Source organism: Pan troglodytes, chromosome X (genome assembly GCF_028858775.2).
Source record: "Pan troglodytes isolate AG18354 chromosome X, NHGRI_mPanTro3-v2.0_pri, whole genome shotgun sequence".
Lineage (NCBI taxonomy): Eukaryota > Metazoa > Chordata > Mammalia > Primates > Hominidae > Pan > Pan troglodytes.
This window is the reverse complement of record NC_072421.2, coordinates 8,286,410-8,299,188: the sequence shown is the minus strand read 5'-3', so window position 1 is coordinate 8,299,188 and position 12,779 is coordinate 8,286,410. Positions and strand designations below refer to the sequence as shown.

At 44.2% G+C, this 12,779-nt stretch overlaps 1 protein-coding gene across 1 annotated transcript; it reads right to left on the bottom strand.

Moving 5' to 3' along the window:
• Window positions 1-785: 785 nt before the first annotated feature.
• On the bottom strand, window positions 786-1,758 carry LOC112206942 (variable charge X-linked-like). The gene is made up of 2 exons (NM_001427507.1): window positions 1,505-1,758; window positions 786-1,311 (listed from the first exon to the last, which is right to left on the bottom strand). The coding sequence occupies exons 1-2, from the start codon at window positions 1,604-1,606 to the stop codon at window positions 913-915; spliced, it is 501 nt and encodes a 166-aa protein (NP_001414436.1). The 5' UTR covers window positions 1,607-1,758; the 3' UTR covers window positions 786-912.
• Between the last annotated feature and the right edge of the window lie 11,021 nt (window positions 1,759-12,779).

The window sequence follows — 12,779 nt, the reverse complement described above, 5'->3', positions numbered from 1 at the left end:
ACCCTCCCCACACACCACCTCTTCCTCCCTCCCTCCCTCCACACACCTCCTCTTCCTCCCTCCCTCCCCACACACCTCCTCTTCCTCCCTCCCTCCCTCCCCACACACCTCCTCTTCCTCCCTCCCTCCCTCCCCACACACCACCTCTTCCTCCCTCCCTCCCCACACACCACCTCTTCCTCCCTCCCTCCCCACACCTCCTCTTCCTCCCTCCCTCCAACCCCACACACCTCCTCTTCCTCCCTCCCACCCTCCCCACACACCTCCTTTTCCTCCCTCCCTCCCTCCCCACACACCACCTCTTCCTCCCTCCCTCCCCACACACCACCTCTTCCTCCCTCCCTCCCTCCCCACACACCTCCTCTTCCTCCCTCCCTCCCCACACACCTCCTCTTCCTCCCTCCCTCCCCACACACCACCTCTTCCTCCCTCCCTCCCTCCCCACACACCTCCTCTTCCTCCCTCCCTCCCCACACACCTCCTCTTCCTCCCTCCCTCCCACCCCACACACCTCCTTTTCCTCCCTCCCTCCCCACACACCACCTCTTCCTCCCTCCCTCCCTCCCCACACACCACCTGTTCCTCCCTCCCACCCCACACACCTCCTCTTCCTCCCTCCCTCCCCACACACCTCCTCTTCCTCCCTCCCTCCCTCCCCACACACCTCCTCTTCCTCCCTCCCTCCCCACACACCACCTGTTCCTCCCTCCCTCCCTCCCCACACAGCACCTCTTCCCCCCTCCCTCCCTCCCTCCCCACCATCAGAGAACACGGAGTCACTCAGATCAATTTGCAACACATTCATTTTATTATCAACAGTATGGCAAGCACCCCGCTGGTGAGATCTCTGAGGTCTGGCGGCTGGGCCTGAACTTAGTCGCTGCTCTCGGAGATAGGGGAGTAGCTGGCCGTCTACACACTCGGTAGTTCTTCCACCTCGCTCTCCTGACTCAGTGGTTCTTCCATCTCGGTCTCCTGACTCAGTGGTTCTTCCATCTCGGTCTCCTGACTCAGTGGTTCTTCCACCTCACTCTCCTGACTCAGTGGTTCCCCCACCTCGGTCTCCTGACTCAGTGGTTCCCCCACCTCGCTCTCCTGACTCAGGGGGTCGTGCTGGCTCCCCTCGCTCACTGGCTCCTCCGGCGGCAGCTCGTGCTGAGGGAGCTCCTGGCTGGGCTGCTCGCTGGGGCCGGGTGCCGCTGGCCCGCTCTCCGCCTCAGGTGCCGTCACGGCCGCCATCTTTGTCGCAGCCCCTTTCTTCCCGCGTCTCCCTCTACGAACCGCTTTTCCCTTCTTGGCCACCTTGGCAGTCTGGAAGGACAACAGGGACGATCACAGAAGGGCTGTGGTTTAGGGACGAGGATGGAGGAGGCTGGGAACAGGGACGTGTCCTCAGAAGCGGTGGGGACCGGGTTGGGGGGTTGTGCCAAGTGAGGACAGGAGAGGCTTCTTGTGAGGAAGGAGGCGAGGGGAAGACGAGGAGGAGCTTGGGAGGGTCACTCACCTTCTTCTTCGGGCCACTGGGGCTCAGCTGAGAGGAGGCCTTCCTCTTTGCTGCCTCCTCGGCCTTGGCCGGAGGTCCCGAGGCTCTCAGCTTTGGACCCATCTTCCGCAGCTCAACGTCTCGCAACGCTCGACTAACTCCAGGCTGTCTGGCCTCCCTGTATATACCCCTCTCGCGATCCCAGGACGAGACAATCACGCCCCTGACCTGTGATTGGTCAACACTCCACTACCCAGCCAATGGTAGCCCTGGGTGGGAAGGCAGGCCTTATACGTCACAAAGCACCATCAGGACATGGCGGATGAAGTCGGGGGCGGGGGGGGGGTGACATCTAATGAGGAAGGCAGGGTGCTCTAGTTGGAGAAAGGGAGATTTGGGTTAGCACCCCTAAAGATAGTTCCCAAACTGACATGTCGCCCCTCCTAAACTCCCCATGTTCAATTGTGGCAGATCACGTGGCACGGGAGAATATTTCCGCCATATGTTTCCCCCGGACCTCCCATTCAGTGGTACATTCTGTTCCTCCACACCTGCCATCATTACCCAGTTTCTGTATGACCTACCTAAAATCCCTCCATGCTAACTGGGATAGACGGAGGGCTATATGAAGACGTCAACTGACCAGGCACAGTGGCTCACGCTTGTAATCCCAGCACTTTGGGAGACCAAGGTGGGTGGATCACCTGAGGTCGGCAGTTTGAGACCAGCCTGACCTACATGGAGAAAATCCATCTCTACGAAAAATACAAAATTAGTCAGGCATGGTGGCGCATGCCCATAATCCCAGCTACTCAGGAGGCTGAGGCAGGAGAATCGCTGGAACCCGGGAGGCAGAGGTTGCAGTGAGCCAATATAGCGCCATTGCACTCAAGCCTGGGCAACAAGAGCAAAACTCTGCCTCAAAAAAAAAAAAAAAAAAAAAACGCCGTCAATCAATCATCCCTCTCTCCTACAAATTCCTCTGCTGCACCTTGAGGACCATTCACTTCTTGGATGCAATCAAAGAACTTTTCCATCTCACTTCCTTCTCCCAGTGTCCACATAGTGCCCCTCAATGTTTCATTCTCATGGTTTAAAGCACTGGCTTCAGGCGGTGAAGATCAGCAAAGACACTCGCTCAGCTGGGTATTTGTATCAGGCTGGGTTCCTCAGAGAAGGAGAAACTAAGCCAACAGGATATTTGTGTGAGTGTGTGTGTGTGTGTGTGTGTGTGTGTAATATATGTCATAAACATCTATTTACTATTGTATGGTATTTATTTATGAATAATATTATATACGATATGCTTTACTCTAAGCAATTGGCTCACACATTCACACATTGTGGGGGTCTAGGAAGCTGAAATATGTAGGGCAAGTGAGCAGCCTGGAAACTAAAAGCTTCTGCACAGTCAACAATCAACAAAATGAAAAGGCAGGCTATGGTTTGGGAGAAACTATTTGTGAACCATATATCTAATAACGAGTTAATATCCAAAGTATATAAAGAACTCATACAGCTCAATAGCAAAAAAAAAAAAAAAAAAAGTCTGGTTTACAAATAGGTAAAGGACTTCAATAGACATTTCTCGAAAGAAAACCCACAACTGGCTGACAGGTTTATGAAAATGTGCTCAACATCATTAATAATCAGAGAATGCAAATGAACCACAATGAACTATCACCTCACACCTGTTAGGACGGGTATTAGCAAAAAGTCAAGAGATAAAAAGTAATGATGGCAAAGGTGTGGAGAAAATGAAACCCTTTTAGGGTGTGCAGAAAAGGGGACCCTTACAGGGCAGAAATGTTATTGGTACATTAAGAAAAACAGTATAATGGTTCCTTGGAAAATCAAAATAGAACTACCATATGACCCAAAAGTTCATCTGTTGAGTATGTACCACCCCCCAAAATGAAATCCACATCTCATAGAGATAGCTCCAGTACTAATTCTAACTCATTAATCACACAGGAAATAAGAGTTTCTATTTGAAAACACTGGTTTTTCTTTTCACCATCCTGGTGTCAAATACTTATCCTAGTCTAGTCATCTCTTCCTAGTTCTTGATTTGTAGTAACCTAGGTACTACTACACATTAACAGAACTAACTCATTATTCCAACAAGAAATGAGAAATGTTGAGAAGAATGAAATTTTATACTTGTCTTTAACCAGTTATTCTAGTTTTATGGAGGATTCTGTATTTAACTCTTACCCAGGTAACTCTAGTTACTGTATCCATAGTACCTAGTCAACAATCCAAAAAAAATAAGAACACAGAGTTGACTAGAATGGTTACTAAACTTTCTATGTTCAACCAGTTTTCCTGCTAATTGCTAGTTGTTTATTCAACTGTTTGCCTAAGTACCACTAAATGTCTAGTTTTATGTCACTAAGACATAAGAAAAAATATGACAAAGAATATGTTTATTCCAGGTACTGGCTTCATCTAGTTATCTCTAGCCCAGGAGGAAAAAGTGTATTTTATGGGCCAGGCCCAGGGTCCCTGTGTTGTGTGCAGCCTAGGGACTTGGTGCCCTGTGTCCCAGCCACTCCAGCTGTGGCTGAAAGGAGCCAACGTACAGCTTGGGCTGTGGCTTCAGAGGGCGGAAGCTCCAAGCCTCGGCAGCTTCCACGTGGTGTTGTGCCTGCAGGTGCACAGAAGTCAAGAATTGAGGTTTTGAAAGCTTCACTAGATTTCAAAAGATGTATGGAAATGCCTGGATGCCCAGGTAAATGTTTGCTGCAGGGGTGGGACCCTCATGGAGAACCTCTGCTAGGGTAGTGTGGAAGGGAAATGTCAGGTTGGAGCCCCCACACAGAGTTCCTACTAGGGCACTGCCTAGTGGAGCTGTAAGAAGAGGGCCATCATCCTCCAGACCCCATCATGGTAGATCCACTGACAGTTTGCACCGTGGGCCTGGAAAAGCTGCAGACACTCAACGCCAGCCCATGAAAGCCAGGAGGGAGGCTGTACCCTGCAAAGTCACAGGGACGGAGCCACCCAAGACCATGGGAACCCACCTCTTGCATCAGCGTGACCTGGATGTGAGACCTGGAGTCAAAGGAGATCATTTTGGAGCTTTAAAATTTGACTGCCCCGCTGGATTTTGGACTTGCATGGGCACTGTAACCCCTTTGTTTTGGCCAATTGCTCCCATTTGGAATGGCCGTATTTACCCAATACCTGTACCCCCATTGTATCTAGGAAGTAACTAGCTCACTTTTGATTTTACAGGCTTATAGGCAGAAGGGACTTGCCTTGTCTCAGATGGGACTTTGGACTGTGGACTTTTTGGTTAATGCTGAAATGAGTTAAGACTTTGTGGGGCTGTTGGGAAGGCATGATTTGTTTTGAAATGTGAGGTTTTGGAGGGGCTAGGGGTGGAATGATATGGTTTGGCTGTGTCCCCACCCAAACCTCAACTTGAATTGTATCTCCCAGAATTCTCACATGTTGTGGGAGGAACCCAGGGGGAGGTAATAGAATCATGGGGGCCAGTCTTTCCCTTGCTATTCTTATGATAGTGAATAAGTCTCATGAGATCTGACGTGAGATCCAGGGTTTCTGCTTTTGCTTCTCCTCATTTTTCTCTTGCCATTGCCATGTAAGAAGTGCCTTTCACTTCTCACCATGATTCTGAGGCTTCCCCAGCCTTGTGGAACTATAAGTCCAATTAAACCTCTTTTTCTTTCTAGTCTCAGGCCTATCTTTATCAGCAGCATGAAAGCAAACTAATATAATACCACAGGCACTTTATGGGAGTATTGAATGGAACTGGACAAATATGTCCAGGGTCCTCCAAGCTAACTGCTAGGTCATTACTAGAGTGAAGGTCTTTCCTCATTCAAACACAAACACAGGCCAGCAGCATCACACTGACTGACTCGAGAGAGAGAATAGTCAGAGACATCCCTGCTCTTTTACTCAGGTCCCAGAACAATCAATTCCACCACTGGGAAAAATTAAAGTGGGTGTTTGTTTTCTGTAGGTGCTGGTGCTTTTTTTTTTTTTTTTTTTTTTTTTTTTGCATTGCACTGCAGCTTTTTAAAAATTATCACCTCTTTCCCCCTTCTCCTTCTCTTCCTCTCCCGTACCTCCTCTTCCCTCACCTTCTTCTTCACCTTCTCTCTGTGTCTCTCTTTCTATGTATGGTGGCAGATAAACGTGAGAGAGTATAATGAGGGGCATATATAGATCTATCTATCTATCTATCTATCTGTCTATCTATCAATCTATCCTTAAAGATATATATATCTCTAAAAACTTAATTAATATATAGATGGTACCAATAACCTTTATGTGTCAATATTGTATTTTTGATCATTTACTCATGAACTGAAATGGGTTAAAAACATGACTCTTAAAATCTGTAGAATACTCTCTTTCATGCAGGGTCCATGATGTACCTACCTATTTGATATGGTTTGGCTCTGTGTGTCCCCACCCAAATTTCATCTTGAATTGTACTCCCATAATTCCCACATGTTGTGGGAGGGACCCGGTGGGAGATAATTTGAATCACGGGGGCGGTTTCCCCCATATTGTTCTTGTGGTAGTGAATAAGTCTCATAAGATCTGATGGTTTTATCAGGGGTTTCTGCTTTTACATCTTCCTCATTTTCTCTTGCTACTGCCATGTAAGAACTGCCTTTTGCCTCCCACTATGATTCTGAGGCCTCCCCAGCCATTTGGAACTGTAAGTCCAATTAAACCTCTTTTACTTCCCAGTCTCGAGTATGTCTTTATCAGCAGCATGAAAACAGACTAATACACTATTCTTCTACATGGAGTATATTGATCTTTTCCATTTTCTAAAATTAAGGCACAATTGGGTTTAGGATGCTTCTTTGACCTGACTGTGACCCTGCATGCTGGTTAGCCAGAGCCCGTGGTATGTGACTGTGAAAGAAAAGCTCTTAGTTTCATGTAGCAAGAACAAGAATTGACTTAATATCAGCTACTCAGAAAAATAAATGCATCAAATAACCATCCAACTGTGCATATGGAAGATGTCCAGAAAATCCATAAAATAATAATATTATCATTGTCACTGTGACCAAGGTGGAAGAAATAAGACTGTTTTGTACCCAAATCAGACAGGTTATATAGTCTCACTTCAGTCCAAGTATGTTTTTTCCACATGATCGTTTTTCAATGCTGCATGACCATTTTTAAAGCAGCATTTACTCTGAATAAATTTGAAGACCTCTCATCATTTTAACCAGTTTTATATATGTTGACAACCTGGGTGAGAGTTGTCTATGATCAGGAGAGAGATTTGGTGGGTAAGAAAATCGCGAGGCATGTTTAGAAGGTGGAGAGGAGAAATTCAGATTCTGTGACCTGTTAGGTCTGTTTTTAATCTATTTCTGAGTCATCTACAATTTTGATGATCTTTTGGTTGTTCCCCCAAATTCATCAAGTGAGCTCACCTTTTAATTATTGTTATCCACTGAACCAAATCATTCAGAATATAGTTTTTGCATTTATTTATGTTTTTCCTTTTGTGTCCTTTTTCTTCATAGGTCTAGGTCTAATGAGTCATTGAGCCCTATGATACTGCAATGTACGGATGGCTCTATTTTCGCTGTATTATCTAGAAATGAAATACAATCCATGGCAGGAAGCCCAAAGAGGAGTTTGGCAGTTAGGCCTCCTTATGTCTCAGAATTGTGTCCTGAGAAACATAACTGAGAAAATGGCTTCTGGACACCCCAGGACACTTGAGATTCTCAAAGAGACAAGGCATAAACAGCCCCAACAAAAGACTTTCCTTCTCATTAATTTGATGTTTGTATCAGCTGAAAACCAAAAGACTGTGAGGCAACGCTCAAATGAAGACAAGGCACAACATAAAACATAAAGAATAAATGAAGACAAAGTCCATCAGAAAACCCTGAAGAATTTGGTACTCCTGAGCGCTCATGTTGAGTAGTTTGGGAAGCTTGAGTTGTAAATTTAGGTCAACATTTGTTGATGGCTATATATATATATATATCCTTTACCTATGAACTCTAATGGGTTGAAAACATGACTCGGCCAGGAGTGGTGGCTCACGCCTGTAATCCTAGCAGTTTGGGAAGCAGAGGCGGGCGGATTGCCTGAGCTCAGGAGTTTGAGACCAGCCTGGGCAACATGGTGAAACCTTGTCTCTACTGAAATACAAAATATTAGCCAGGTGTGTTGGCACGTGCCTGTAATCCCAGGTACTCGGAAGACTGAGGCAGGAGAATAGCTTGAATCCAGGAGCGGAGGTTGCAGTGAGCCGAGATTGTGCCACTGCACTTCAGCCTGGGTAACGGAGTGAGACTCTGTTCAAAGCCAACAACAACAACGACAACAAAAACATAACTCTTAAAAGGTGTATAATTCTGTCTTCATTATTTACCTACATAGATATACTTTTTGCTGATAAGAGAAAACATACACATTTATTCCTAGGGGTGAATCTCTTCCTTCCCCTGATCCCCTGCTACTTCTCGAATTAAAATTCAAGGAATATTGTGTGGGCTTTTATGAGTGACAGTAGATGCAATGTGCAATAATTCATCTTCAAAATTATAAAAACACTACCCAAATCGACATCTGTGTGATACGTTCTCTAGAGAAGACAAGGATATAACATCAAATTGCCTCTCAATGAGTGTATTCGCGAAGGCCCAAGAAGTGTGTATCTGTAATGCCCTGATAAACTGTTGACTTCAAAAGGACTGTGTGCAGTTTGCTCTCAAGCAACAACTATCTGAAGTAAAGCACTTGGCCTTTTTCAGGGTCTCCAGATATTTATATCGATCCAAGAACCACATTTACTTTGCAACAATAGTCCTGAATCTTGCTGCTGTTTGGGACCTTTCCCTATCTGGTATTTGGGAAAGCAGTTTGCCAGGGAGGAAGGAGAATGACAGAGTAGACATTGAGTACCTCTCTCTGTTTTCATATCCCCTATCGAGAGGCTCAATATAAAGAGTTAGAGGGGTGACTTATTCCTGACAACTGCATATGATTGCAGGAGGACCTTCCTTCCTTCCTCTGAGGCTACCCTACCTTATTCCATTTGATAGTCTCTGTCAGTGCTAGAAGATTAATGACAGTCACCCAAAAGCTTCCCCTGTCCCTGAACGCAGAACATAATTAGTACATTATCATCATCATCATCATCATCATCATCATCATCATCTTCATCATCATCATCAGATAAGAGTTTCTGGTACCATCAGCAGCATAGCAATACATCCTTGTCCTTTTCTGATACACTGAAAAAATCAAAATGAAATGATTCATACCTCACACTCCATTTCAGCATGGCCACTGGAGCCCACATAGCATTAACCTCAAGGACAATGACAGAAATGTCCTTATGCAAAGCACATCTCACTCTCTGTAACAGTTCAAACTCCATAAATGTCAGCAAACTGCCTTCTGGGAAGAATGGATAAAAAAGGCTAAATTGCTACAAATCTATGCCCCCAAAAGAGGCAATAGGAAATCATTTTACAATAGCCGAGTGCACAAAATATAATACTGTAAAATACGGAGCTGGAAATCACAAATTGGAAATAAAAATGGGGACCTCAACCCCTGCAGAAAGAGAGATAATCAACTACTATATAATGACTAAGAAAAAAGGGGAGAAGAACTACAATTTACAATAATAATAACCATTATTCTGAAGTGAAGTTGGAAAGATAATCTTTACAATATGGAGAGAAAGATGGAATTAAACCGATGTTACAAAATGATTTGTTCATATCTGAAGAGGCAGTGTGAGTGAATCATGTTCACACAAACACTTTATTTTCCCATGTCAATAGAGCTATTGCATATGAATTTTCAATTTCATTCATTTGTTCAAAACATGATTTCATAATTTGAAACAAAGAGGCAATTTTAGCAAAGCAGGATATGAAACATGCCTAGGATAAGTACCCTTTTTGAGAAAGACCTCATGCTTTGTCCTATTCAATAATGATGTTTTAGACTCATGGTCTCTCATGAATGACTCTTTGTAGGGGGTAGGGAGATGGATGATCGTTCAGGTTAGAATTGTTAGCTCTGATACTGGCAATAATTTCGGGTTGGGTTTTGTAATACGTTCCATCATTTATATCGTTTACTTCTTTTGGAAGAGCATTTTCCTCGATAATCGACTCACACCCTGCATCTCATCCAGCAGCAAGTTTTCTTCTGTGTCTTACAAATGTGCTATGAATCTGATGGCTTTGGCCCATGTCTGCTTTCACCTCTTGTCTGAGCTCCAGGTCGTTCTGCTTTTCTCACGTTACCCCTTCACACCACCTTCCACTTGGTAACCGGAATGGTCCTATAAAATTGTAAATCAGGCCTTCTTACTGAGAGGCTACTAACCTGTCCATCGCTCTCCATCCAAATGTAATTAAACCCATCTTTTCCCCATGGCACATCACTTTTATCTCTTCGAGTTTTCCTCTTACAACTCTCTCTCCTCCTGTTCATTATGCCGTGAGCACACCACACCTTTCTAGAGCCTTTATCTCAGCACCTTGCCAGTTCTTAGTTGCACTGCCAGAAATACATACTCCTCACATTTATTTTTCATGGTAGGTTCCTTCTCGCCACTCAATTTTCAGCTCACTTGTTGCATCCACCAACTTATGCCGCTGTACCTGCCCCCAACTTACCCGTTGGCCTGTTACTCTCTCCTTTTCTTCATAGAGGCTCATCTCATCCAATGTCATCTTCTGTTCCATTATCTTCTTTCATTTTCTTCATTGTTCCTAATTTTAACCAATAACAGCTGTTTTTTGTGTTATGTACCATCTGTCTCACACCAATTTAAGTATCAGCTCCAGAAGACAAAAAGCCTTGTGGTTTTGTTTATTATTCTCTTTTTAGCACCTAAAACCACTCAGAACCCAGAATGCAATCTTTAAGTGTTTGCTGAGTTAATGAATGACTCCATTCCTTGGTGTCTTCAGGAAACAGGACAATAGACAGGCAGCCAAGCTAGGATCTGGGAGTTGATGCCCTGAAGTTGCTCCAGTGTTATCTGTCCCCTTCCTGGCATTGCTATTAGAGGCTTCTCTGAAGTGGCTACTGCGGCCAGCAGCACACTCCCCAGGCCCTTCAGGCTGGCCCCAGCTAACTTGCTAGCAGTTCCCATTAGCCATCCTGAGCCAGCACCAACATTTACTCACTCACCACTCAGAACCTGTGAGTGGTCATTTATTTGCTTTTTTTTTTTTTTTTTTTTTACCCAGTCCTCTGTGAAGCAATGACTATGGCCATGTGGATGAGATAACAACAGCAAAGGTGATGCCTCCATGAAGACACATCAAATACTGCATTGCCCAAGTGTGGCTATCAAGAGATAGTTCTGGCGAGCTGCAAGGCCTCTCTTCTTTCTTTTCGATGTTGCCAGGAGGATGGCGTCCTTGGTGGTGGTAGGTATGACTCTTGGTACATGGTGGTATGTGTGAGTGAAGGTGTGTGTGTGTGTGTATGACCCTGTCTGTGTATGCATGTGAGTGAATTTGTGTGAGTACGTGCATGACTCTGTGTGTGTGGGTGGGAGGAGGGCTTTGCTGCTGATGGAAGAGAGCCTGAGAGCACACGGGACAGGTAGGTGAACTGCGCTTTCATTCCTGCTTGCCACTCAAGCATTTCTCTCCTTCATATGGGAGCTAACAGGACACTTTGTTACTGATCGGAGATGGTTCACAAGTGAAAAATTGGTTTCCCCCCAAAAAATGTTTATAGTCATGCACTGATTAATGATGAGGATACATTCTGAGAAATGTGAGACTGGGCAATTTTGTCATTGTACAAACATTACAGAGTGTGCTTGCACAAACCTAGATGGTACAGTCGATCACTCACCTAGGCTATATGGTATAGGCTATTGCTCCTAGGCTACAAACCTGAACAGCATGGTACTGTACTGAATACTGAAGGCAATTATCACACAATGGCATTTTCATATCTAAACATAGAAAAAGTAATGTGTTGTGCTACAATATTTGTAGATGATAGAATATTTTCAGCTCCCTTATAATCTTTTAGGACTACCATTTTATATGTGGTCCATCATTGATCAAAATGCCATTATGCTGTGCATGACTATACTTTTGTTTTTCGTTTCATTCATAACAATACAACACCAACAATTATAATGATAAATATCTATTTTCTGCTTACTTTTGCCAAGCACTTTTCTAGGAAGGTTACACATGTTAATTTACTTAATTCTCGTAGCACCCATGGATTAGGTATTTTTCTCATCATTAGTGTTTTGTCGATGGAACAATGGAAGAACAAAAGTAATTTTGCAATGTGTACATTGGCAAAATTGATATGCGTGGAAATATGACTTGCAGGACTGATTTTATAGCACACACTTTGGGATAAACCTTTGTCTTCCCACAGTTATAGAGAAAGAAGAAGAGCACTTGATATGAGTTAAATGGCATAAATGGCCGTTGACCTAGCTGACAAAAAAGAACAACTCTTGCCCCTTATTAGGGTATCACTTTCAGCCTCTCTAACGCTCAATTTTCTCACTATAAAATGAGATTAGCACCTGCCTCACATTGAGGAAATTAAATGGGCAAATGTATGTGGGAAGACATTTTAAACTGCAAGCACTATATTAACATGATATATTTAAGGCACACCGTCAACCAACAGTTGCCTGGGTCCTTTAGCTATTTCCATGTAATTCACCAGTGTAGGTTTGTAGAGGAATATGACAATTGAAGAGCACCTTAACTCCAGGCCACTGTAATGACATTAATCAAGAAGCTACCTAATGTGCTATTTTAGGTCATAACAACTACACTATATTGTATCACAGGGTGTTCCAGAATTCTCTGATCGTCATCTCTAAAGATACACTCATGCAACTACACGTAATGGAAACGTTTACTTCCACTCCTGTCCCTTCAATTATGATAATGTCCTCTGTAAACTTCTCCTGCATATATTAGCTAATATATTTTCTAATATCCATTTCAGCCCCTTGGAGAAACTCCTCTTAGGATCCTTTCAAGCATCCTAAGCCTCCGAGACTTCTTGGCTTCTTGTATTTCATTTGATGCATTGTTCCTCCTTTATAATTTTTAATTTTCTTCGCCTAGACACTGCCTTCACATAATCATGTTTCATGTTTCTGAATACTCCTTCCATTCTGATGGTTCTTCTTTCTCTTACCTCAGTAACTATGGACCTCCTTAACACTTTGACCTAAGGAGCTCACTTATCCACTCCTGCATGTCTCTTTTCAGAGATCTAATTAGTTTTTACGATGTGCTGTGGG